We start from the raw sequence: 26284 nt of genomic DNA, 5'->3' as shown, positions 1-26284 counted from the left end.
CAGAACTGGTTTAAAAAAAAAGTAGTCGAATACTTACCGGTTTCGGAGGATTTTGCGCAGAAAACAACTGCGGGATGTAGGGAACGGCGTCCACGTCCTGCAGCACTCGCCTGACCCGAATGAGCGCGGCGTCGTCAGTCAATTCTTCTGTGCACATCCGAGAGGGATCTTCAGCGCCTATGTACTTGAAGCCTAAAGTGTGGCGTTGTTGGATTGGTTGGATCCGGCGCTTGAAGAAAGAGAATATTACGGACGCTCCGGTCATCCCTATTTCTTTGTGAGCTGTTATGATGGCTAGCAACTCGTCGACTTGGTCCAGGTCTGCTCTGGAGAGCTCGGTATTCCACTCTGGCCTCACGACTGGGGGTTTGCCAGATTTTTCAGGAAGTTGGGGGCATGGTTTTCGATGTAGAACCAGTGGTTCTTCCATTCAGGAATGTTGGAAGGGAATTTATAGGAAAGATACCTATCGCCCGCTTACTGTCTAAGCTGGATGCCGGCGCCCCCTACAACGGATAGATTTTTGGCTGTGGGCTATGGCTTTATCTGGAATAGGAAGCGGAAAAATCCCAATGGGGTTCGATTCCGAGGAAAGCTTCACAGAAATGGATGAAGATGGCAATATAGCAAATGAAATTCGGGTTGAGGTGATGGAGCTCAAGCCCGTAGAAATCAAGAAGGCCACGGAAAAAAGAGCAAGAGGGAAGGGCCAGACCCCGTTCGACAAAATGGTAAAATATGACGATTTCATCTACATTTTCCATGGGAAAAGGTTCGCGAAAATAAGGGCGCCAGTTGACAAGACTCCTGTCTTGGAGCAAACCCTCGGAAATAAGTTTTTTGAGATCGTTGTTGGAGCACTTACTGTGAGTCCACTCCCCAGACGGCGGCTGCGCCTCCTTCTTCTTCCCATCCTTCTCCGATCTCTTGGGCGCCATTTCTTAATCCGCTCGCCATGAGTTACTCGGGGGCTGCGGAGAAAGGGGCGGGGAGATTTGGTTGGATTGGGGTTCTCCAAGAGGGTGAGGGCGGAGTGCGGCTCTGTTTAGGGGATTTGGAAAGTTCTTGGCGGATTGCAGATTGGAAGCACAGTTTTTACTTGGCGATACCGTGGGGTTAAATAACCAGCGGCCAGATATAGTTTTACTGTTTTGAAGTTGAAGAGTCCTTTCAGGGAATATTCGGAAGATGAGGGGTCGTTTGGTTGATTGTTTAGATAAAATATTCGATTAATTATTTTTCAGGGTTAATTGTCCCAAAAAAAGGGATTTTTTGAATTCCATATCTAACTTCCATCATTTATACCATCACACCAGTTATTTGTCATGGGAATATTTTTTCACTGCATGCCACGACTTTTGGATCCTTATTTCCAAGCCTAAGAGATTTGGATTTAAGTCTCGGGGGCTGCAGGATACGTGGCATCGGCCACTTATTTTTTCGAATTTATTTAGTAAGTAAGGAGGATTCAAGACTAATATGACCCTTAGGGTCCATTTGGTCGAGCTGTGGATTCCTGAGAATCTGATTTCAGCTGCCAGCTGTGGGAAATCAGCTGTGAGCTGCCAGCTGTGGGAAAGTTGAAAGCTGTTTGGCGAAACAGCTGTCAACTGTGGATTCTAGATGCAAATGTCTATTATACCCCTGTTATATTCCTGAGTTGAGTATTAGTGTTTATATGTACTTATGTAGCAATATGCAAAACTACTATTTATTGTAGAACAAATTTTATTTTAAAACTAGCCAATAAGCTTGTAGAACACAACATAAGGGATTCAATAAATTTTAGGTTGTATTTTTCTGATTTGCCTTACGAATTTTAAACGAATTTACAAGTTGCAGCTCTATACAATTTAACCTTTACAACCAGGTCCCTGACTTTATGCACTGAGAACCCTAAAAAGACCTTAATCTTTGCAATGTGGTCCTTGAGCACAGCTGCGCCGGAGGGGCTTCAAATTCCGGCGATGGGAGGCTCGGCCGGCGGCGAAGGGTGGTGGGGGAGCACTAGGTCCGCGAGGGGAACTCGTTCAGAGGGTCGGCCGGGGGCAGGGAGCAGCGCGGGGCCGAGGGCGCCGCGGGGTGAGGCGGGGCGGCCGGGGCCGGGGGCGGCGTGGCCGGGGGCGCCGGCGGCGTGGCCGGGGCTGGGGGCGGGGCGGCCGGGGCCGAGAGCGGCGCGGCCGGGGGTGGGGCATCGGGGCGGGGGGCGGTGCGGCCGGGTGAAAGGATCGATGGACCAAGAGGGGGGGTGAATTGGGCCTTTTTCAATTTCTAAAACAAGATAAAGCAACCTTAACCTATGCAAAAACTAGAACGGCACCAATTCACCAACCGGATAACTAAACAACCTACACAAGCTAGATAAGATAAGAAGAGATAAAGCCTAGCAAGGTAGAGCTAACTAGTGATCCCCAAATCAAGCACATGAATGAATTGCATGAAAGACAATGCTAGAATAAGTAAAGTGGACAAAGGACAACCGGATTTTTCCCGTGGTATCGATGTGTTGGCACACACCCCTAATCCACGTTGTGACACTCACAAAGAGTATTGTCACCTCCCAAGTCACCAAGACGAGGGTGCTCACTAAGAGTCTCCGTTCACCATCCCGGTGTGGTGGAGATCAAGCCACGTACAAATCTTTTCTCCGGGCTTCCACAATCCTTGGCAAGCTCCGCGAGAATCACCTCGATCACCAAGATCGCCTAGGTGATGCTAATCACCAAGAGTAACAAGCTAAGGCCTTCACTTGAGCAAGAACCAATCACCAAGAATGGATGCACACAAGCTTCTCTCTACTCAAGTCCTTAATCTTGCTTCTTGAATGATTGAATGAACAAGTGTATGAAATGTTGAAGCTCAAGGTGGCTCTTGACTAAAGTAAGTGTGTTTGGGTGTTGCCTTGTGTCAAGAGTAGTAGAATGACCCATTGGAGGGGTATATATGGGCAGCTCACACGAATAGAGCCGTTGGAGAAAAAGCTGCCAGAAAAACTGCGTAGCGCCGGTTAATCCGACGTCCCTCCAATAGTCATCGTCGGTTTAACCGGTGAATGTAAACTGCCCCTTCTGAAAACTAGCCGTTACAGCTTGGGCAGATTAACCGTCATTGCATCGGTTTAACCGGTGAGTGTAGTCATCCATTGATCAACTGAAATACCAAGTCACTGGACAACTGCACCGACGTCCAATTTCAAATAGCATCGGTTTAACCGGTGAGTGTAGTTATCCATTGATCAACTGAAATACCAAGTCTCTGGATAACTGCACCGACGTCCAATTTCAAATAACGTCGGTTGAACCGGTGAATTGACTTGTCAAACTCTGCTGACCTTGTTTAACCGACGTATAGAAGAGTTGAAGCGTCGGTTAAACCGGTGAATAGGATTTTTCTGATTTTGCCTTTTCTAACTTGAGTCTTGAATGAAATCCAAATATTTCTTGAGATATAAGTTGAGAACCACTTATTTGAGCTTCTAGAAACTTGAGTGACCATTGTGTGCATCCATTTTCAAATGACCATGTCCATGCTCAAGTTACTAAGCCTAAACCCCTCTTAATAGTGCGATCACTACAAAACTATAAAACCTATACTAACCTAAGTGTCCTTCTCAACCTTATGACACTTAGGACTAGAAAGATCCTTAGTCTTGACATATTACTGAGTTGAATGCCGAGATCGCCTTTTTGAATAATGAAAATTAGGGGCCTCTTTTGACATATAACCAATATGAGCGATAATGATCTAAAAGTCTGCACAAACTCATTAGTCACAATAATGGTTGTCATTAATCACCGAAACATACCTTAAGAGCCTAGATGCTTACAATCTCCCCCTTTTTGGTGATTGATGACAACACAGACATAAATAACGAGAGAGCGAGAAAGATATGGCAAGAATAAACACAAGCAAACTCGAAAGAAAAGAACCAAAGAGCTCAACGGCTCAAACGAAATCCATAGATATGTCTCAAAAGCTCAGCATGCTCAAATGACAAATGTACATATCCATGAACTAAAACCAAATATAATACAATAAGAAACAACAAAGTCCTGATCGAGCTCTCTCTAATGCTACCCTCCCCCTGACTCTCACTCCCTCTCCCCCTTTGGCATCAAAGCACAAAAAGGATAGCTACTGATCCGGCTGACGAGGGACGGCGAGGAAGCGATCCGGGTCATCATCATCGTCGTCGTCAGACGGAGGATCCTCGGTGATGGAAGGGAGCTGCTGATCTGAGCTGCCGGCAGGTGCTGAGCTGACTGGAGGTGTAGCTGTCGTCGAGGCTCTGGTGCTAGCACTGCCGGGAAGAGGATCCGTGGAGGTAGTAGCCGGCTCAGCAGAAGATGTCTCAACTTCTGAAGTAGTAAGAGCTTATGCTGCCGGCTGTGACGACTGCTGAACTAAGGACACCTCTCCGCCTCCCCCTGAAGGTAGTGGCTGTGGTACGACGGGGAGGCCAACTGACTGCACTGCTGAGGGTGACTCCTGAAAGAGTGAGGTCGCAGGCAGTGGAGAGAAGAGAGGACGACTCGCAGACCCAAGTAATGCTGACAATGAGAACATGATCTCCGGGGTCGCAGAAGAAGCTGGAGCAGTGGAGGCCGGAGCTGGTGTAACTGCAAATGGTGGTGCTCCGGTGCCCTGAAGGCCTGACTGTCCTGGCTGCTGTGGGGCGAGTCCGGTGTGAGAATATAGCTGTGAAGTCATCCCGAACATCGCCATCATGCCCTGCTGCATCTGCTGAAACTGAGCGTCTGTCCTCTGAGATACTCGGTCAATGAGGCCGACAAAACGCTCCTCTGTAGCAGCTCGCTCTCGGGCGGCCTCCCTCTGAATCTCTGCAAGCTGGGCCTCATGGGCTCTCCTGGCCTCCTCCTGAGCACGGCGATCCTCCCTCTGCTGTGTGACCAGCTGCTGCAAAAGTGCGGTGAGCTCAGACGGCTGAGACACCTGAGACTCGGAGACTGTGGTAGCTGCAGCAGCTGACACTGGAGCTGGCTCTCCGGAACCTCCTGCCTCGTGATCATGACTCGCTGGAGCAGGTGCAGGGAAGTACTCCTCATCCTCGGAGGAGTCTGACTCTAAGTCTGACCAATGAATCTCATCATCTCCTCCGGGAAGCTGTGCCTCTGCGGCTAGCAGTGCCTCGTCCTCCTGGGCAACACGGGCCTGAACCTCAGGTGACAGCCGTGCCATGGCAGCACGATCTGCCTGTCTCCCTCTCCTCCTGTCTGAGGGTGCTGTCGGTCGGTAAACTGGAAACCAGGGGACCTCGTCCTGCCTGTAGACTGCACTGACGGGTGACTCAGCTGGTACAATCATAGAACAGATGAAGCTGATCCAGTGAGCATAAGGAAACTGACGCACGACTCCCATCCCATCAGTGATGACATCCTCAATCTCAGCCAGAATAAAGTCAACAATATCAAACGGCTCGTGAGTGAGAATGTGAAGCAGTAGCAGCTGCTGCAGACCTGTGAACCCCTCTGGGTAGCCACTCCTCGGGAGCAAAGTCCTCCGGAGTGCCATGTGAACAGCGTAAGCCTCTGGGGTCAGCAGGCTGGGGACTCTGGCGTAAGAAGCTGGAAAGGGCTGGCGGCGGAAGCACTGTGAGATCGCCTCGTGTGAAGGTGCAATCCCGCCAATCATGGCCCTGCGAGGTGGATCTGCATCACCATATACCATCTCGTGCAGGGAGACGTCAACCAAATCAACTCCTAGAATCCCTGCAAGTGTCGCTCTGGACAAACCAAACACCTGCCCCCCAAACATGAAGTGAACAGCTCTGCGCTCTGGGGCTATCCAAGCTGTGGCATAGAAAACCCTGACCCAATCCTCAATGTATCTGTTCCTCTCAATCGAGAGCAACCTGGGCAGACCCCTGAAGTGATCAAAGTGTTCCCTGACATCGGCTCCCCCTGCAGCTGTCCTCAGTGAAACCCAGTCTAGTACTCTGTGAGGAAAGATCCTGTGGCCCCGCCTCTGATAGGTCTCGTAGAAACTGGCCTGAAGGAGCGTCCAGAATCTGCGATCAACCTTGCTGTCTCGTGTCACCGGGAACCACTCCTCCTCCTGTACACTCCACCTGAGCCTCTTGACCTTCGCCGCATTGGCCTTGGTCAAGTTCTGGAGTAGCACACCTGGCTCCAGACGCACGACAGTGTCCATGCGGAACACTGCGCGCTCGGTCGCTAGGGCCTCGGCTCGACGAGCTGCTGCTGCTGCTGCTGTGGACCTGCGAGGCTCCTGGGGCTGGTGACCTCCTCGCGTCCTCGGTCCAGTGCGACGCTCGGTCGCTGGTGAAGTGTCCTCTACGGGGGACGTCTGCCGGGTGCGGCCAGAACGTCGCAGAGCTGGTGACTGCTGTGTATCCTGCCCCTGAGACTGCTCAGACTGCCCTGTCTCTGAATCTGAATCGGACTCTGCCGCTGAAGGTGACTGCTCTGACTCTGCTGCTGCGGCGGCTGTGGCTCTGGTGGCCCTGGCACCTCTGACTCGGCCCATCCCTCTGCCTCTGCCTCTGCCCCTGGCTGGCGTGTCCCTGATAGCGAACGGACGAGCACGACCTGACGCCTGCTCCTCGGCGGCCTTAGCCACCATCTCGGCCCTCTCGGCCTCTCTCGCTGCACGAGTCCGCTTGCGAGCGGGCTCCTCGACCACTATCTCCTTCCCCTTCCTCTTGTCACGACCCATCTCGACAAACAACGGAATCAAGAAAGCGGAGCGGTGAGCGAGGGCTAGCGCAATGGTTAAGGCAAAATGCCGAACACGTGGTGTGCGAGGCGTGTATGCGTGTATGTGGTGCAATGCGTGGGCAGCGGCACGGTGGAGGTGCAGGACGTGCAAGCGACGGCGTGGATTGCACTGGCAATGGGACAGTGGAGCTTGGGCGGCGCTGTGGTGGTGGCGACGGCGCGGTGGCACACGGGCGCAAGCGTGCGGGGCGGTGCGCGTATGCGCGGGCGGCAGGTGACGGCGGCGGCGCGGGCGCAGGCGGCAGCGGAGTGAAAGATGGTGGCGGCGGCGCGGGAATGCGGCGGGCGACGATGAGCGGACGGCGAGCAGCGGTGGATGGCGACGGCGGTGGACGGTGACGGCGGCGGACGACGGTGGCGGTGACGGGAGCGAGGGCGAAGGCGAGGGGACGAGCAAAACACGAGTGGGAGTGAGAAGTCGTGACCGGTCAAGAGAGAAATATGACATGTGGCCCCCGCAGTTTTTCTTATCACCGGTTGATCCGACGCTTAGGTTTTGAACACCGGTTGATTGCGTCAGTGTAGTTTACCAGAAACTCTGCCAAATCTGCATCAGTACGCCGGTTGAACCGATGATCTGAAAAGTGAACTCGTCGGTTGAACGATGCAAATATCAGTTGATTTTCAGGTCGGAAGCATGTTATGTTCACCCGTTGATCCGATGATGCAAACTTTGTATACACCGTTTGAACATCTGAAATGACTGAGCTGAGACTGACACTTAGTATCGCCGGTTAAACCGATGGGTATAGATCCATTGAACATCGGTTTAACCGGTGAACCCAAAAACCCTCTCTCAGCTCACTTTTCTATGCTAAGTCCAATGAACTTATAAGATTCAACTAAACTCAAGTTAATGGACTTGCATAGGCGACTTTACCCCTCAAAGTAATTAGAATATCTTAATAACTTAAATAGTTTTTCTTTTCAAAAACAAGGATAAGTCGCAAGAGAGACAAAGCGCCAAATTAAAATGTATGAGCCATGTCATAGGAATATTGAAGGAGGAAGGCTTCAAACTCACCATGATATTGCTCACTAGGCAATAACGCACCTAACACTTTACTCTTTTCACTTCTCATGAATTAAGATCTTGCACGTAAAACAAGTCTCATTTTCATCAAGTGATCTCCTTTGTGACCTTTACGCATGCAATGATAATGCAAATTACAAACACATGTGAAAGAAAGGTAAACATGAGATGCACAACTATATGACAAGAAATGCATAGCGAGAATTTAAGATCTACTTGTCAAGTTTGATCCCACGGAAAGCTTCATCATGATGAGCCTTTCTACAAGCCTAGAGGAAAACAAGTGGACCACCACCTCTAGCTAAACCCTTGCTCATCACTATCTTACCTTGGTTAGACAAGTGTCCTATATGTATGCATTTTTCTATATGACATGGCAACTTACATGACGTTTGCCGCATCTAATACATTTAGCTCATTTCTTAGCCTAACAAAGGTACTCTCGTCTAAAGGTTTTGTGAAAATATCCGCCAATTGCTCCTCGGATCTCACACCTTGAAGGGAAATGTCCCCCTTGGCTTCGTGATCACGCAAGAAGTGATGGCGAATATCAATGTGCTTTGTACTAGAGTGTTGAACCGGATTCTTGGCAATTTTTACGGCACTTTCATTGTCACAAACGAGTGGTATTCTTCCCAGTTTCACACCAAAGTCCAAAAGGGTTTGCTTCATATATAGAATTTGGGCACAACATGCACCGGCTGCTATATATTCCGCTTCCGCGGTGGACAAAGCCACGGAATTTTGCTTCTTACTCGACCAAGAAACTAGAGAACGCCCAAGCAAGTGGCAACCCCCGGAGGTACTCTTGCGATCGACACGGCTTCTGGAAAAATCCGAATCCGAGTATCCCAAGAGATCTAAGCTAGCGCCTTTGGGGTACCACAAGCCTATGCTAGGGGTGTGCTTGAGATACCGAAGGATCCTATTTACAGCCGAAAGATGTGATTCCTTAGGGTTAGCTTGAAAACGGGCACACAAGCACACACTAAACATTATATCGGGCCTAGATGCGGTAAGGTAAAGCAAAGACCCTATCATAGAACGATAGAGAGATTGATCAACAGGTTTACCGTCCACATCCAAGTCGAGATGCCCATTTGTAGCCATAGGAGTCTTAATTGGCTTACATTCATCCATCTTGAACTTCTTCAGGATATCTCTAGTATATTTTTCTTGATAGATGAATGTCCCTTCCTTCATTTGTTTGACTTGAAAACCAAGGAAGAAAGTCAATTCACCAATCATGGACATCTCGAATTCCCTAGACATCATGGTAGCAAACTCATGGCTTAGTGAATCATTAGTTGAGCCAAAGATAATATCGTCAACATAAATTTGACAAATGAAAAGATCCCCGTTGACGTCTTTTGTGAACAAAGTGGTGTCCACCCTCCCGATCTTGAAACCTTGCATGATTAGGAAGTCACGAAGCCTCTCATACCAAGCCCTTGGAGCTTGTTTGAGTCCATAGAGTGCCTTGTGCAACCTATAAACATGGTTAGGATTCCTCGGATCTTCAAACCCGGGAGGTTGCTCAACATAAACAAGTTCGTTAATAAAGCCATTTAAGAAAGCACTTTTCACATCCATTTGATATAACTTAATATTATGATGTGAAGAGTAAGCAAGAAGAATGCGGATAGCTTCAAGTCTTGCGACCGGAGCAAAAGTTTCACCAAAATCCAAACCTTCGACTTGAGAAAACCCTTTTGCCACAAGTCTTGCTTTGTTGCGTATCACCACCCCATGTTCATCTTGCTTGTTTCGAAAGACCCACTTTGTGCCGATAATGTTCTTGTCTTTCGGAGGAGCTTCGAGGACCCATACTTCATTGCGGGTGAAATTGTTCAACTCTTCTTGCATGGCCATCACCCAATCCGAGTCCTCAAGAGCTTCCTCTATGCTAGTGGGTTCAATACAAGAAACAAACGAGTGATGTTCGCAAAATGAAGCATACTTAGAGCGAGTTCTTACTCCTTTGGAAGGACTACCAATGATTTGACCGATTGGATGATCCTTGGAGATGCGACCATGCTTTACTAGCGGTATTTGCGTGGATGCTTGTTGGGGTGGATCATGAGTGACTTGTGCTTGTGGTGGAACATTTTGCTCTTCTTGTTCTTGGATTTGTGGTGTTGGCATTGACACATTTTCTTGAGGTAGTGGATCAACTTTATCTTGATCTTCATTCACTTGGGGTGCTGTGGAGGTGTTTGGCAAAGATGAGGAAGTTCCTCCCCCTTGATCATTGTCTTCATGCACCTCTTCCGGCTTGATATCCCCAATGGACATCTTCTTTAAGGCTTCTTCAATCTCTTCATCCCCTACATTTTCATAGCCAACAACCTCCTCTTGGGAGCCATTAGATTCATCAAACTCCACATCACATGTTTCTTCAACTAACCCGGAGGTTTGATTGAATACTCTATATGCTTTGGAGTTTGATGCATAACCAAGAAAGAAACCTTCATCACATCTACTTTCAAACTTACCGAGCCTTTTCTTCTTATAAATGAAGCATTTGCAACCAAAGACTCGAAAGTATGATATATTTGGTTTCCTTCCGGTGATGAGCTCATATGGAGTTTTCTTGAGGAGTCGGTGAGGATACACTCGGTTGGATGCATGACACGCCGTGTTGATTGCTTCCGCCCAAAACTTCTCGGACGTGCCATAATCATCCAACATTGCTCTTGCTAGGGTGATGAGTGTCTTGTTCTTTCTTTCCACCACACCATTTTGTTGGGGCGTGTAGGTGGCGGAAAACTCATGTTTGACTCCTTCTTCATCGCACCATTCTTCAATCTTCATATTTTTGAACTCGGTGCCGTTGTCACTCCGGATCTTCACGATTGGGGAATTGTATTCCCTTTGAGCTTTTCTTGCAAATGACTTGAAGATTTCCGGAGTTTCACCCTTATCGCCTAGAAACATGACCCAAGTGTAACGTGAAAAATCATCAACAATTACTAGACAATAGAGGTTACCGCCAATGCTCTTGTATGAAGTTGGACCAAAGAGATCCATGTGTAGTAGCTCGAGCGGCTTGGAGGTAGACAACATCGTCTTGATAGGATGATAAGTTGCAACTTGCTTCCCGGCTTGACATGCTTTGCATAGCTTGTTCTTGTCAAAAGTGACGTCTTTTATGCCGGTGATCATCCCTCTCTTGTGGGCTTTCTTAAGGTTGCTCATGCCAATATGAGCAATTCTTCTATGCCAAAGCCACCCAAGAGACGACTTGGTGAAGAGGCAAGTCATGGTGCTTGTTTGCTTTGTAGAGAAATCCACCAAATAGATATTGCCATGCCTAAACCCCGTGAATACCAATGACTTGTCTTTTTCATGAGTCACTACAACACCATTCTTGTCAAAGACACACGTTAGTCCAAGATCACATAATTGTGCAATAGAAATGAGGTTAAAACTAATTGCTTCTAAAAACAAAACATTTGAGATGGATAAATCTTTTGTAATTGCAATTCTACCCAAACCTAAGACTTTCCCCTTTGAGTTATCACCATAGGTGACATGTTCATGATCGCCGGGGTCTTCAAGTGAGGTGAACATGCTATCATTGCCGGTCATATGTTGAGAGCAACCGCTATCAAGTACCCAATGTTTTCCACCGGCTTTGTAGTTCACCTACACACATGAGAATTTATTTTTGAGTTTTCGGAACCCAAACAAGCTTTGGGCCTTGCACATGTGTGACAAGAGCTTTTGGGACCCAAAGTTGCTTGGGGAGCTTCTTCTTCGACTCCTTAGCAATTTTGCCAATGAACTTGGCCTTCACCTTGCCCTTCACTTTACTCAAGAGAAAATGATTATTTTGGAACATTGATGAGTAATTCTTGGGTAATTTAGGAAGGGGACGTGATGGTAAAGTGCACTCCCTAGTGTGGTGCCCGGTGACTTGACAATGTTGGCAATATGAGCCAACTTCCTTGATGAAGCTTGTCTTGATCTCCGGAGAAGGAGTTGTAGCTATGTTTGGCTCCGGAAATGAACCAAGACCTCTCTTACCATAGTCACGGGCATTGTTAAAGAGAATCTTCCTGTGGATGTATTCTCCCCTTGAGAGTTTCTCCACACTACTCTTGAGGCTTGCCACTTGATCCATCAATTCCTTTTCCCTAGAAGAGGCAAGCTTGGGCATAACATTAGTGGCATATGCATCAATGAGTAGGTCATCACATGAAGTAGAAGCATTGACCTTTTCATGAACAACTTTCTCAAGACTTGGGTCAATTACTTCATAAGCAAATTCAAGTTCTTGAAATTTGTGAGCCAACTCCCTATACTCTTGTTTGAGCTTTTTGTGGCTCTCTTCAACTTGCTTAGCAAGTACAAGTGACTCATTGTGCTTTTTGAGCAAGTCATTGTACTTACTAAGTAAGTCGGAGTGGGCAAGCTCTAACTTGGCATGAGTGCTCTCAAGAATTTTGACTTTGCCTTTTTCCCTCTTGATGACGGATGTATACTCATTGATGAGGTTAGTGAATTCATTAGGATCAAGCTCTTCATCACTATCATCTTCACTATCCACCTCACATACCTTGGTGTTACCTTTTGCCATGAGGCACATAGGAGGCGGTGGTAGAGGTGGTTCTTCATTGGTGAGGTCGATAGTGATAATGTCTTCTTCATCACTTGAGTCTTCGCTTGATGAGACATCGGTCACCCACTCTTGTTTCTCCACCAAGAAACTCTTCTTGGTGTGCCCTTTCTTCTTTGGGAAGAGCTTGGTCTTCTTGTCATGGGTCTTCTTCTTCCCAAATCTCTTGTTTTTGTTCTTTCTCTCCTCGATTTCTTCATCATCGCTTGAATCATGGCGATGCTTATTCTTGTTGTCCTTGCTTCTTTTGTCCGGCTTGGGGCAATTTGGACGGATGTGTCCTTTTTCGCCACAATTGTAGCAAATCTTGTTCTTGACATCCATTGGCCGGAACATTCCCTTCTTGGAGTCAAAGTTGAAGCCCTTCTTATTAATCTTCTCATTCAAGCGTGTGAACTTTCTCATCATGAGAGCAAGCTCTCCATCATCTTCAACATCGGATGAGCTCTCATGATAATCATCTTCTTCATTGCTTGAGCTTGAGTCTTGTTTGACCATCTTGAACTTGCGGGATTTGTTTGTCTTGATCTTTAGAGCAATTGACTTGCTTGATGTTGGCTCTTCGGACATACCAAGAATGCTCATTTCATGAGCGCGAATTTCGACCACAAGTTCTCCTACTTCCATTGTGGCAAGATCCTCCTTTTGAAGTATAGCATTGATAATGTTATACTTGGGCTTCGGGAGTAGCATGAGGATCTTGCGATTGATGGATGCACTGTCAATTTTGGATATTTCAAGTGCATTAATGTCCTTGACAATGACATTCAAGCGAGAATACATATCATTGCAATTTTCATGAGCTAGCATTTTGAAGGAATCATACTTAGCTCTAAACAAGTGATATTTTTGCTCACGAACTTTGGTGGAACCTTCATGTATCTCAATGAGCTCCTTCCAAATATCACTTGCTAGGTCCATGCCATTTACTCTAGCAAAAACCTCCTCACTAATAGCTTCGAAAATTACATTTCTAGCTCTAGCATTCCATTTTAATTGATCGGGGGTGGGATCTCCGGTGAACCCGACTTTAGTTGCCAACCATACTTCGGGGGCAATCGCATCAAGGTATGCGGCCATGCGGACTTTCCAATAGGCAAAGTTCTTGCCCTCGAAGTGAGGCGGCGAACCACCCATCTTGGCCATAGCTCTAGGCGGTGAAGCCTAATGATCCAAATGAGCAACGAGGCTCTGATACCAATTGAAAGGATCGATGGACCAAGAGAGGGGGTGAATTGGGCCTTTTTCAATTTCTAAAACAAGATAAAGCAACCTTAACCTATGCAAAAACTAGAAAGGCACCAATTCACCAACCGGATAACTAAACAATCTACACAAGCTAGATAAGATAAGAAGAGATAAAGCCTAGCAAGGTAGAGCTAACTAGTGATCCCCAAATCAAGCACATGAATGAATTGCATGAAAGACAATGCTAGAATAAGTAAAGTGGACAAAGGACAACCGGATTTTTTCCGTGGTATCGATGTGTTGGCACACACCCCTAATCCACGTTGTGACACTCACAAAGAGTATTGTCACCTCCCAAGTCACCAAGACGAGGGTGCTCACTAAGAGTCTCCGTTCACCATCCCGGTGTGGTGGAGATCAAGCCACGTACAAATCTTTTCTCCGGGCTTCCACAATCCTTGGCAAGCTCCGCGAGAATCACCTCGATCACCAAGATCGCCTAGGTGATGCTAATCACCAAGAGTAACAAGCTAAGGCCTTCACTTGAGCAAGAACCAATCACCAAGAATGGATGCACACAAGCTTCTCTCTACTCAAGTCCTTAATCTTGCTTCTTGAATGATTGAATGAACAAGTGTATGAAATGTTGAAGCTCAAGGTGGCTCTTGACTAAAGTAAGTGTGTTTGGATGTTGCCTTGTGTCAAGAGTAGTAGAATGACCCATTGGAGGGGTATATATGGGCAGCTCACACGAATAGAGCCGTTGGAGAAAAAGCTGCCAGAAAAACTGCGTAGCGCCGGTTAATCCGACGTCCCTCCAATAGTCATCGTCGGTTTAACCGGTGAATGTAAACTGCCCCTTCTGAAAACTAGCCGTTACAGCTTGGGCAGATTAACCGTCGTTGCATCGGTTTAACCGGTGAGTGTAGTCATCCATTGATCAACTGAAATACCAAGTCACTGGACAACTGCACCGACGTCCAATTTCAAATAGCGTCGGTTTAACCGGTGAGTGTAGTTATCCATTGATCAACTGAAATACCAAGTCTCTGGACAACTGCACCGACGTCCAATTTCAAATAACGTCGGTTGAACTGGTGAATTGACTTGTCAAACTCTGCTGACCTTGTTTAACCGACGTATAGAAGAGTTGAAGCGTCGGTTAAACCGGTGAATAGGATTTTTCTGATTTTGCCTTTTCTGACTTGAGTCTTGAATGAAATCCAAATATTTCTTGAGATATAAGTTGAGAACCACTTATTTGAGCTTCTAGAAACTTGAGTGACCATTGTGTGCATCCATTTTCAAATGACCATGTCCATGCTCAAGTTACTAAGTCTAAACCCCTCTTAATAGTGCGATCACTACAAAACTATAAAACCTATACTAACCTAAGTGTCCTTCTCAACCTTATGACACTTAGGACTAGAAAGATCCTTAGTCTTGACATATTATTGAGTTGAATGCCGAGATCGCCTTTTTGAATAATGAAAATTAGGGGCCTCTTTTAACATATAACCAATATGAGCGATAATGATCTAAAAGTCTGCACAAACTCATTAGTCACAATAATAGTTGTCATTAATCACCGAAACATACCTTAAGGGCCTAGATGCTTACACCGGGGTTGGGGCGGCCGGGGGCGGGGCGTCGGGGCGTGGGGCGGCGCGGCCGGGGTTGGGGCGGCCGGGGCGGGGGCGGCGCGGCCGGGGCGGGAAGCGGCGGGGCCGGGGCCGGGGCTGGGGGCGGCGGGGCTGGGGCAGGGGCGGCGGGGCTCGTTGGGGCGGCGGCGGCCGGCGGCGCAGGGGTGGTTGGTTCGCTCGGGAGAAAGATATAGACGAACCGGTACGTGTGTAATGGATGGCATGGTGGGTAATTTCCACCTCAACGCGGTGAAACGCGGTGCAAAGCTGGGGGGGTACCAGCTTTCTCATTTGTACTGCGAAAATCACTAGATTTTGGAGAATCGATTTCTATAGTTAAGCCCTTTGGTTGGAATTTCAGCTTCCATGGTTGAAATCACTTCCTGGAAGCTGAACCAAAGGGAGCCTTTGCCTGATTCTCCGATTCAACCTAAGGCTCGGGGGCTACCCCATATGGAGTGCGATTTTTCAATCGCACACCATAGGCATGAGCACCTCATAACTTCGATGCAGCCAAGAAAGTACTCGAAGAAAAACTTCAAGACGGAGCTTCAAAGGAAGTCGAAGACTATTTTGAAAGTACTCGAGAAGGCTGCAGTACTCAGCTACGAAGAGCTCGGGGGCTTGTCAGACCCGGTGCTATGGGACTATGTACATAACGTAGTTTAAACAGGATTAAGAGATAAAGCCTGTCTTATCTCTTATTATGTTGTTTTCTACTCGTTTGAGTAGGAGATAAAGCTAGTCGGTATAAAAAGAAACTACTCGAGTTATACCTGGGTACGATTTCTTGGCTAGTATTGGCTAGGATTCATGTAATCCTGACCTTCCGGATATATAAGAGGGGGCAGGGACCCATTCAAAACACAACATCTACACCCAAGGCAATACAAACCAATATACAGGACATAGGGTATTACGCACCTCGCGGCTCGAACCTGTCTAAATCTTGTGTTCCTTGCACATTCGAGTTCCTGATCTCGGCGTCTCCTCACCTAAATTTACCACTTTGGATATATCTTTCGGTGGGCAGCCGGTAAAACACCGACAATGAGTACAATATCTTTAACACTCTCCCATCAAGCTAATATACGTGTATGTACATGAGAAAGGAAATTGGTAGTCAGACAAATGTTGTGCGCTATATGTTCTTTCATATTTGTGTAGTTGACTTTGAGTCTTTGAGGTACTCCGGTACTAGATAACATTAGTTTTTTAGTATTAGTGGCATACTAATGCTATATGTTAATGAATTATCATATGATTTTAAAGATTTTGCTACTATTTTATTGAGATCTACCATCGTAAAGCTTCAATTCAATCATTTATTAGTCGTTTGTGCTATTATTGTTATGATTTTTATGCTAACATGGAATGTGATGCCATCGGTTTTAGTAGCTGTTATATTTATCGCACGAGTCTGCCTGACCTAAAATTTTGGGCCAGCTACGCCACTGCCTTCAGCTGATTACCGTATTTTGCACGGCCACAGTGGAAACATGATTCGTGTTGCCAGATAGTGTTGACATGAAAAATGAACAAAGCAATCAAAATATGTATGAACAAGGTGTTGAGTGATATTCAGTGTGTTTTCATGTAATTTTTTGAATTTTTTTCTTTGTCAAATACCCACACCCTAATTTATAAACTAGTACAGGAATATGGATGTATAGAAAATAAAAGATCGGCGCGTTTCTATAGATATTTTTCCTAAAAGTAAGGTGACCTTTACATATTTTTTCGAGTAAATTATATGCTTGGGTTAGTACGGTACTTTAAATTTCCTCATTTTTTTTCTGGTTGATTATGCATAAACTGCTTTCATTTGACAAATCCGTGTCCATATGAATACAATGATCTCTTAAACCTCATCTTATTTTAAACAGAGTTGAAGTTCTTAGTGCCGAAGCAATATCTATCCGAATTTCACCTTTTAGGTTGTTTTTTCCCGATTAAACACAATGTAAGCCCAGAAAAAGAAAAAGGATGAGCCCTTGTACTGTTTCTAGTATATTCCAGCTGCCCATTGTGTTGTGAGCCTAGCCGGCCAAAGGCATCCCCGGTATCAGAATTGCCAGTTACGTGCGGGTTTGCCATTTGGTTGTGTAAAAGATAGATAGATAGATACATCCTTCGCCTGGAAGCATTAGGTGACGAGGATGCTAGTCATCAGCCAGTCATCCCCCTGATGCAAGTGAGATTCTTCCCGTGATCTGCTTCGAAACTTCAGCCCAGCTCAACTCCACTGATGACCAGCTCCAAACTATAAACACGCAGGCATGGGAAGTCAAACGAGTTCGGGTTTAATCTTAATATGCAGGTGAGATTCTTCTCGTGATCTGCTTCGAAATTTTACAGATGAAGTTTCTTTTTGAATAAACTTCAACTGGATTTTGAGTCATAGAAGTGACCCATTTGCTCATCTTCGAACGCCAAAGCCTTTAGCCGATTGCTTAATAAGTGAACTGAATGTGTCGAGTTTTTAGCATTTGACTAGTGATCATGTACAAGCAACTCGGACAGAATCATCAGCTCCCAGTAGCTACCAAATTTGCAGAATAAGACCAGACCATCAGTCAGTAAACCACGAACGATAGATATATTAGTTGGAAATCAATCAGTTCCAGAATGAATGAATCAGCTCCCTCGCCATCACCAGCAGTAGTAAAAGCCTCGAACACCCCCTTTCTTTGGAGTTCAGACAGCAGCAGGTTGTTTTCGAGAAAAAGAATCGATCAATCATCAGTGCTAGTTGTTGCCTGGATGCATGCGACCACAGTATGTTCGCATGTATGTATAATACAGACATGTACATATACGTACTCGATCTTCAGTTTCCTCCTCTTCCTTTTGTTTTCCCCATCTCATTTCACCGCGCGTACATGCATCACCGACGATGCGTGCACGCACAAGGCCGGCAAGCGGATTTTTTTTCTACGGTTTCTTTGTAAATTGTTTGTGCTGGATCGATGGATCGGATCGGATCACCTCCCCTTCATGTCGGCGAGCTGCTGGAAGAGCTCCCCGGCGGCGGTGGTGGACTGGTCGGGCACGGCGGTGACGCCGCCGCCGCCGACCGAGGAGGCGCCGCCGACGGACCCGTCGGCGTCGTCGCCGTCCTGCTGCGCGCCCTCGGGCGGGTTGGCGTCCTGCAGCTGCAGCGCGTACTCGAGGTTCCACAGCACGTCGCCCATGGAGATGCGGTCGCTGCCGAACTCCGCGAGGCACTTCTCGGCGGTCTCGGCGAACTTGTTCAGCGACTCCTGGTTCACGGTGCCGGCGAGCTTCGGGTCCATGATCTTCTCGATCAGCCCCTTGCGCTTCCACTGCATGCCCCACTCCGCCAGGCTCACCTGCTCCCGCGGCAGCTGCGGGTCGATCGGCGGCCGCGCGCACAGCGCCTCCAGCAGCACCACCCCGAAGGAGTACACGTCCGACTTGTCCGTCAGCTGCTGGCACCGGAAGTACTCCGGGTCCAGGTACCCGAAGCTGCCCTTCACGGCCGTGCTCACGTGGAGCTGGTTCATCCCAGGCCCGTCCTTGGAGAGCCCGAAGTCGGAGACCTTGGCCACGAAGTTGTCGTCGAGCAGGATGTTGGTGGTCTTGACGTCGCGGTGGATGATCCCCTGCGCCGTCCCCGTGTGGAGGTAGTGGAGCCCCCGGGCGGCGCCGATGCAGATCTCCAGCCGCTGCTTCCACGGTAGCGGCGCCACCCCTTCCTTGCCGTAGATGTGGTCCCGGAACACGCCGTTGTGCATGTACTCGTACACCAGGATCATCTCCGAGTTCTCGTCGCAGTAGCCGATGAGGGACACCAGGTGCCGGTGCCGCAGCTTAGACAGCATCTGGATCTCCGTGTTGAACTCGTTGATGCCCTGCTCCGACTCGGCGCTCCCGCGCTTCACCGCCACCTTGGTGCCGTCGTCGATCTCCCCCACGTACACGTTGCCGAACCCGCCCACGCCGATGATGGCCTTCTCGTCGAAGTTCTGGGTCGCCGCCTGGATCTCCGCGAAGGTGAAGAACCGGCCAAGCCCCATGGTGGACGAGAAGGTGTTGCCGCTCCGGTGGGACCCGTAGCCGGAGCCCTTGCTGGTGGTGAAGGACTGGCCCGTGTGGATGGGCAGCAGCCACGACGAGAAGCTGCTCGACCGCTCCCAGTCCTGGGGGCGCTTGTACCACTTCACCACCATGGCGCCCAGCCCCGCGAACGCGCCGAACATCATCGCGAACCCGACCGCCGCCACCGCCTTCCGGCTGCCGCTGCCGTCGTCGGCCTTGCGCCCGTCCACGCCGAACTCGCCGTCCAGGGCGCCCACGGAGTTGCTCATCTTGAGCACCTCGATGCCGTTGAGCAGCGCGTCGATGCGCCCCGTGTCCTGCCCCATGGGACCCACCTGGATGCTCAGCTTGTCCGTCGCCACCGTCTGGTTCACCACGAAGTCCTTGTAGTAGGGCGCCGCGAGCTCGCCGCCGGTCACCGTCGACAGGTCCAGCCCGGAGATGGCCTTGCGCCCGTTGATGTACACGTCGAAGTATAGGTCGTTGGCGGCCTTGCTCACGATGTCGGCGAAGAAGAGCCGGACGAAGTAGCTGAAGGACGCGTCCACGTCCACCTTCCACGTCAGGTTGAAGTTGGCGTTCCCGACGTCGGCGTCCGCCATCTTGGCGGCGCTCGCGTACACCGCTGTGGGCGCGACGAGCCTGGACGTCCCGTCGGGGAACTTGATGGTGCTGGTGGGCACGGACACGTCCTTGACCGCCTCCTTGGACTGCACGTACGGCGTGTCGGGGTCCCACCGCCGGCCGAGCGTGTCGTTGGCGGGGCCGATGGCCGGGCCGCCGACGTTGAGCCGGTACAGCACCTGGTACGCGTCGTGCACGAGGCCGCTGGTCTCGCCGAGCGGCGCGATGGCAAGCGCCGAGTCGGTGATGAGTTCGTCGGGGGCGTTGACGACCTCGAGGGCGTTGACGAAGGCGGCGGAGCCCGTAAGCGGCTGGAACTTGACGGCGAGGTGGTTCTCGGTGGCGTTGACGAGGTACTCCTTGAGCACGGGCTTGTTCTCCGGGGTGAAGCTGTGGAGCAGGACGTAGTCGTCGGTGACGACGCTGAAGGTGGCGGAGGCGAGGTCGACGTCGCCGCCCTTGAGCGGGAAGAGGTAGATCCGGATGAAGTGCCAGCCGGGGACGGCGAGCGGGAAGCTGTAGACGGCCTCCTCCTTGAAGACCCGCGCGGTGGAGTAGACCGGCGAGGGCACGTCGGCCTTGTCGTCGGCGACGCGGATGGCGTCCTTGGCGGCGAGCAGGTGGTTGGCCTGCGCGTCGGTCTTGTAGGACTTGCCCCCCGCCGTGACGGGCGCCGTGCCGCCGCAGTCGATGAGGAAGTTATCCTTGGGCGTGAAGCTGGAGGGCGTGGGCGGCGTCTGCGCGCCGCTGTCGGTGACGGGCCGGCCCTGCCCGGCCACCGCCGCCACCGCCGCCAGCGCAGCCAGCAGCGCCAGCGGGAGCGCCCCGCGGCGCATCGTGGCCGGGCTACTGCGCGACCAGCACGTAGGACCCCCCGCTACTACGTGGTGTGGTGGCCGCCGGACGCCGGGTGGCCGGAGGAACGGTGGTGGCGATGGCGTCGAGGAGGAGGGGGGGGGGGGGGGGGCGGTTATTGGCGGGGCCCTCTCACCCTCTCTCTGGTTGGTGGGCCCAATCGGAGGAGAGGGAGGGGGAGGGGCGTGAAATGGCGGGTTATGGTGGCCAGCGGCGTGCCAAGTTTAAGCAGGCCGCGCCGGCCGGGAGCTATGTTTATGGCGGTGCCCAGAGGCCGGTCAACCGCCGAGCCGCGCGCTCCACCGCCGGCCGCGCCTGCCAGGCCACCTGGGCGCTGCTATTATTGGATGGACGGTAGTTGCTGTTCTGCAGCATAGCGTTAGCGAACGCCATTGTTGCTTCTGGTTTGGTCGTGCTCGGTTGATCACTCTCTCTCCCACTAGTCTCTAGTGAAGATGCTGTTTGGAGTTTGAACATCTTGTAAGATTTGATTAGTAGAAATTTAGAATTCATATCCGTGGCTGTTCAAATTATATATGCAACCCTGAACATGCTTAATGGGAGATTACTGGAGTTATGAGTACTCTTTTCATATTTTCTCAAGTAATTTGAGACGCAGTAAGTAATTCGCTTTTACAGCTCTGAATTCACTAGCAGAAAGTCTCACCGAGATTACTACGTACTCCACATGCGCACGTACTACCTTCTTCACCGAGAGTACGGGACAAATCAATGGTGAACAAGGAAGCGCTCGAGGCCGACCTTGGATCCGGTGGCCTTGATGTCGGCCTGCACCTGCTCCCGGAACTCGGCGTAGGTGAAGGGCCTGTACCTGCTGCCGCGGCAGCTGATGACGGCGTCATCGCGCGGGAACGCGAAGTAGCACAGCGACAGCCTCTCGTCGCCCCGGCTGGCCGCCACCCGGTGCCGCACGCTCCGGAACGCGTCGCCGCTGATCGCCCGCGCCATGTCGCCCAGGTTCACCAGCAGCTTGCCCGTGCCGGTGCCGCCGCCGCCGCATGGCGCGACGTCGCGCCACGCGCCGCCGTGGAGCACCTGCAGGCCCCCGACGAGGTCCTGGCTGATGACGGAGAGCACGGAGCTGTCGGTGTGGGCCTCCATCCCGAGGCGCCCGGGCTCCGGGCATGGCGGGTAGCGGTAGGCCCGCAGGAACCCGTCGTGCTCGGCGAGGTAGGCAGACGCCTGGCCCGCGCCGAGCCCCAGCGCGGCGGCGAGGGCGCCGAACAGCGTCCGCGCCACCCGCGCCATGTGCGCGCCGTACTCGCGCGCGAGGTCCGCCAGCGCGGCGAGGTCGGGCGAGGAGGCGGCGGCGGTGGGCTGGTGATCTCGGCCCAGGGTGAGGTGGAAGCCCTCGACCCAGTTGACGTCCCTGACGCGGAGCGAGGAGAGCGCCGGCGTGCCCCAGAAGTAGCCGGGCTGGGCCTGCTTGTTGTGGAACGGCGCCCGGCCCAGCAGGTCCCGGGCCACCGCGAAGAGGCGCGCCGAGAGGTCTGCCGGGACGCCGTGGTTGGCGAGCCGGAAGACGCCGAGGCGCCGGCACGCCGCCGCCAGCGCCTCCCCCGGCGCCTCCAGGTCAACCGTCGGGAGCTCCAGCTCCCCACCGTGCGGCACGTTCTCCTCCTCCTCCCGCTCGTGCTGCCCCTCCTCTTCCAGGAGAGGGAACGGCGGGCACGACGGGTCCGCCATGGCGGCTGCGGCGGTCGCCGCCGGCGATTCCGTTCCCGTAGCCATCTCGATCACCCGCTCCCTCGGTCTGGCTACCTCCTCCGATCCTATGCTAAAGCTGAACTGCACTGCACCTCGGGTGTCTCTACAGGATCGATCGACCGTGGAGAGTGAGGAGAGGGAGCAAGAAAGCAGCAGAGGCGGGCGGATTCAATTGAGCAGAGGTGGAGGCTATCAGCATCAGGTTGCTTGTTGGGGCAGGGGCAGGTAGATCTGATCCGTCTGCTGATGCATTCGCTTCCCTTCTCGTGGACCGACTTGTCATGTCATCTCACGGGCGAGTCACGACAAGGATCGGCGGCCGGCTTGTCCTAACTGCTACTCTGCATTCTGCAGGTGCATTAGCCACTCACACAGTTCAGTCTCCAGAAAACGGAGAGCATCAGATCAATATATTTTCTTTTATTCTTTTTTTTTGAAACTTAGCATCATCTTCCTTTCAAAAAGAAAAAGAAAAACTAGCATCAGAGCAATCTCTCTGGCGCCTAGCTGAAGTTTACATGGCCTTTCAAACTTGTGACGCACATCGACTGACTCAACGGATTGCTTGGAATGACTCGACGAATTGGACTTGAAAACGATGTTCTTGTCTCTTAAAGCCAGGGTCTTTGCCCTGAAACTCTGAAGAAATTGAATTGGACTGTGAGTTCAGCAGGAAGCTTTAAGGGGATTAAAGGGGAGATCGATAGGATGCTTAACATTGCAGACGATGCAATGCAAGTAGGTATTTAATAGTATTTTTTAAACAAATTCAATTCTGCCAGCGCGCGACGAGACGCTGAGACAGGCTAGCTTTTGTGTCTGTACACGAGGGTCTCCGGGGTCTCAGACATACATATATGCACTGAAATCTATTGTCATCTAATATTTTATTAGTGCACACGGATATGATGCTCTGATGGGCAAACGTATTGTTTATAGCTTTGAGTTTTGTTAAACCAAGTGTTATCTTTTTTCCCTTTTCAATATTTTTGCCTTCTATTATGTTGTCACCTGACAAGATTTTGTTTGATAAATGTTTCATTGAAATTATGCAGAAAATATTTCTCGAAAAGTTGGATAGTGAACTTATGCGTAAAAGTTGCGCAAGAACTTATCTCGGGAGTTATGCTAAAAAATCTTTTTGATAAAATTTTCTGAAAAAAAGTTATACATATACTTGGGAGTAAGTTGCATGTCGTGAAAAGTTATGCTAAAAAATATCTTCTGAGAATTTGATTGAAATAAGTTATACGTGAAAATTCATATATCATGAAAGTTGAGCTGAAAAATTATTCCTTAAGAAGCTGTTTGGAAAAAATTATATGTAAAATTTATGTGTATAAGCTATAAGTTTCCAAAACTAGAAAGTTGGGGATGAGAAAAGTTTCCTAAAAGGAAACTCGCATGCTCTCGGAGGTCGCGCCAGCAGGCGTGCGCCGATTAGAAAAGCTTTTTTGACTAATTAATTACGATGGCATGTCACTCTAGTTCATTTCTCCTCCCAAATTATTACGCAGAATGTCATTTTAATTCATTTTATCAATATTTTGGGTCGATCCAATAACCCAAAATATATAACTTACATCCCTACTCCAAGCAATCAGTTGGGACAAGACAAATTAACATTGCATCTAGACAGTGCTATGATAAACCCATACAAACCTGTATACCGCTACATATGAAAGAAGAGCGAAAGTGGAAAACAAAGGAGAAACCAAATTACAGAAAAGTAAATTTATATTTATAGCTTCTATGGATTGGTGAAGATCAATCAGTTCATCCATTCGTCTTCCTGATGGGCAAAATTTCAGCATCCGACAGTGAACCATCTCCTGCTCGTCCGGCCACGCTCCGTCTTCCTCTTCTCCTTCTGGCACGCACATTTAGCCTCCTTCACGTTCTTCACCTTCAAAGAGAAAGTTCAGATTTTCAACTTCTGGATCAATGTGCAGAAAGCAATACGATTTTCATTTTCTTGAAGGAGAGATCAAACAATGTGTATGGTCACACTGGGTACGCCATTGTAATTTGCAACGGTGGAGCTTACCTTATTCGGCTGGTTGGTTTTGTTGCGGTGGAGCTGGCGCGCGCCCCTCTGCAGGATCTCCACGGCGCTCCAGCTCCCGTCTGGCGCCGCCGCCGGCTTGCTGGCGGGTGCGGGCATCATCACCGCCGCCGGGTCCCTGCAGGGCTCCGACATCGGCGCGGTGTCGGACCACGCGGGGTCCTCGACCGGCGGCGGCGCGACGGACGAGGAGCTCCCCAGCCCGAGCTGGGCGGCGGCGGCGCAGCTCCCGGCCCCGGCCTTGCCGCCGAGGTCCAGGTCCAGCTCGCAGCTGAGCTGCCTGATGCGCGACTCCAGCAGGTTGAGGCGGTCCATGAGCGTGCCCCGCACCTGCACGTGCTGCAGCGCCGACGGCAGGGACTTGGTGTGGTGGTGCTGCGGCGGCGCGCGGCGCACCACCGCGCCGTCGTCGGCGGGCGCCGGCCGGCGCTGCTCCTCCAGCTGCCGCAACTGCACGCGCGCACAGAACATGCATAGAGTGAGGAAATTTATAGCGCATCGCATCGTGCCATCGTCGGCATTGCAAACGTGATCGTGGGCGAACGCGCGAGAACGACGTACCCGGAGATCGATCTGGTCGAGGCGGCCGAGCAGGCTCTCCGGCGGCGCCGGCGGGGCCGGCGTGGGGAGGCCGTAGCCGCTGATCAGCACGCGGCGCTCCGAGCCCACCAGCACGTCGGCCATGGCGGGGTTCAGATCGTGGGCGAGTTCGCGGCGCGCAGGACTGACACTACTGCCAGCACGCGATCGATGTGCTGCGTGGGAAGATGCGACGCGCGTGCCGTCGTCGGTTATAAAGGCATGGCGGCGTGGCGCCAGGCGAACCGGGTCGTCTGGGATGATCCGGCGGGCCACGGAGCATGCAGCGGCGACGGAGCGCGGTGCAAGTGCAGCTCAGCCCGGCATGGTCGGAGCCAAGATCGGGTCGTAGACTAGGCCGCCGAGTCCACCGACATGGGCTAGACTTATAATAGGCCGAATATTTGCATCAGTTGGAGCCCGGGAGCATGTATATACGTTAGGCCCAATTTCGAAAATAAGGCCCATACGGTCTGGGAGCATGCGCCCACAGCGGTACCAGCTTCACTACCCCCATTTCTCTGTCGGCCTAAACAGGGTTCTCATGGGCCGGTGTCAGGAAGTGTTTTTTCACTTTTCTTGGGCCATCGGTAAGCACACGTCAAATTGTCAAGCACTCACCGCTACATCTTCCCTCATAAAAAAAAACACCGCTACATCCCAAGCGGAGTTGCCAACGGGTACTGTTTCTTTGTTCTTTCTAAAGAGAGTTTATTTTTCTCAAATACACAAAAGACCTACAAATCTTTGTATTAAGTTGCGCGATGAACTTAAAAATGGAAGTGAAAATTCATGGGTGACAATGAATGGAAACGAAAGAGGATAGACAATAGATCTTTTTCCGAGATGTATGAACTATAAGATTGCTAAATTTACGGTACGTTTGACTTTTGTTTCCGGCTTGCAAAGTAGCAATGGATAAATATGGTTTCCGAAGTCAAATCATACAGCTTGTTTTTACCATGTTCATCACTACTTTGTCCTAAGAAACTAGAGCCCAGCATGTTTGATGAGTAGTGAGGACCAGCTTGGAGCACCGCATCGTGGAGCCTCCGGGGAGTCGGAACCTGATCATTGGTCCGGAACGGTGGCATCATCTCCAAGGTCAAAAGCAACTACACCACACAC

The 26284-nt window shown here is 50.4% G+C and overlaps 3 protein-coding genes across 3 annotated transcripts; all 3 read right to left on the bottom strand.

Moving 5' to 3' along the window:
* Positions 1-17929: 17929 nt before the first annotated feature.
* LOC112890651 (probable receptor-like protein kinase At2g21480) lies at positions 17930-20765 on the bottom strand. The gene has a single exon (XM_025957504.1). It carries the CDS (start codon positions 20763-20765, stop codon positions 18228-18230), a length of 2538 nt encoding a protein of 845 aa, XP_025813289.1. The 3' UTR covers positions 17930-18227.
* Positions 20766-21388: 623 nt separating this feature from the next.
* Positions 21389-22761, bottom strand: LOC112889749 (gibberellin 2-beta-dioxygenase 8-like). Its single transcript, XM_025956521.1, has one exon. It carries the CDS (start codon positions 22534-22536, stop codon positions 21514-21516), a length of 1023 nt encoding a protein of 340 aa, XP_025812306.1. The 5' UTR covers positions 22537-22761; the 3' UTR covers positions 21389-21513.
* Positions 22762-24319: 1558 nt separating this feature from the next.
* Positions 24320-25261, bottom strand: LOC112888675. Its single transcript, XM_025954957.1, has 3 exons — positions 25139-25261; positions 24560-25027; positions 24320-24418 (listed from the first exon to the last, which is right to left on the bottom strand). The coding sequence occupies exons 1-3, from the start codon at positions 25259-25261 to the stop codon at positions 24320-24322; spliced, it is 690 nt and encodes a 229-aa protein (XP_025810742.1).
* Between the last annotated feature and the right edge of the window lie 1023 nt (positions 25262-26284).

The sequence above is a fragment of the Panicum hallii genome, chromosome 4 (assembly GCF_002211085.1).
Source record: "Panicum hallii strain FIL2 chromosome 4, PHallii_v3.1, whole genome shotgun sequence".
Classification (NCBI taxonomy): Eukaryota; Viridiplantae; Streptophyta; class Magnoliopsida; order Poales; family Poaceae; genus Panicum; species Panicum hallii.
This window is presented reverse-complemented; position numbering and strand designations above follow the sequence as displayed.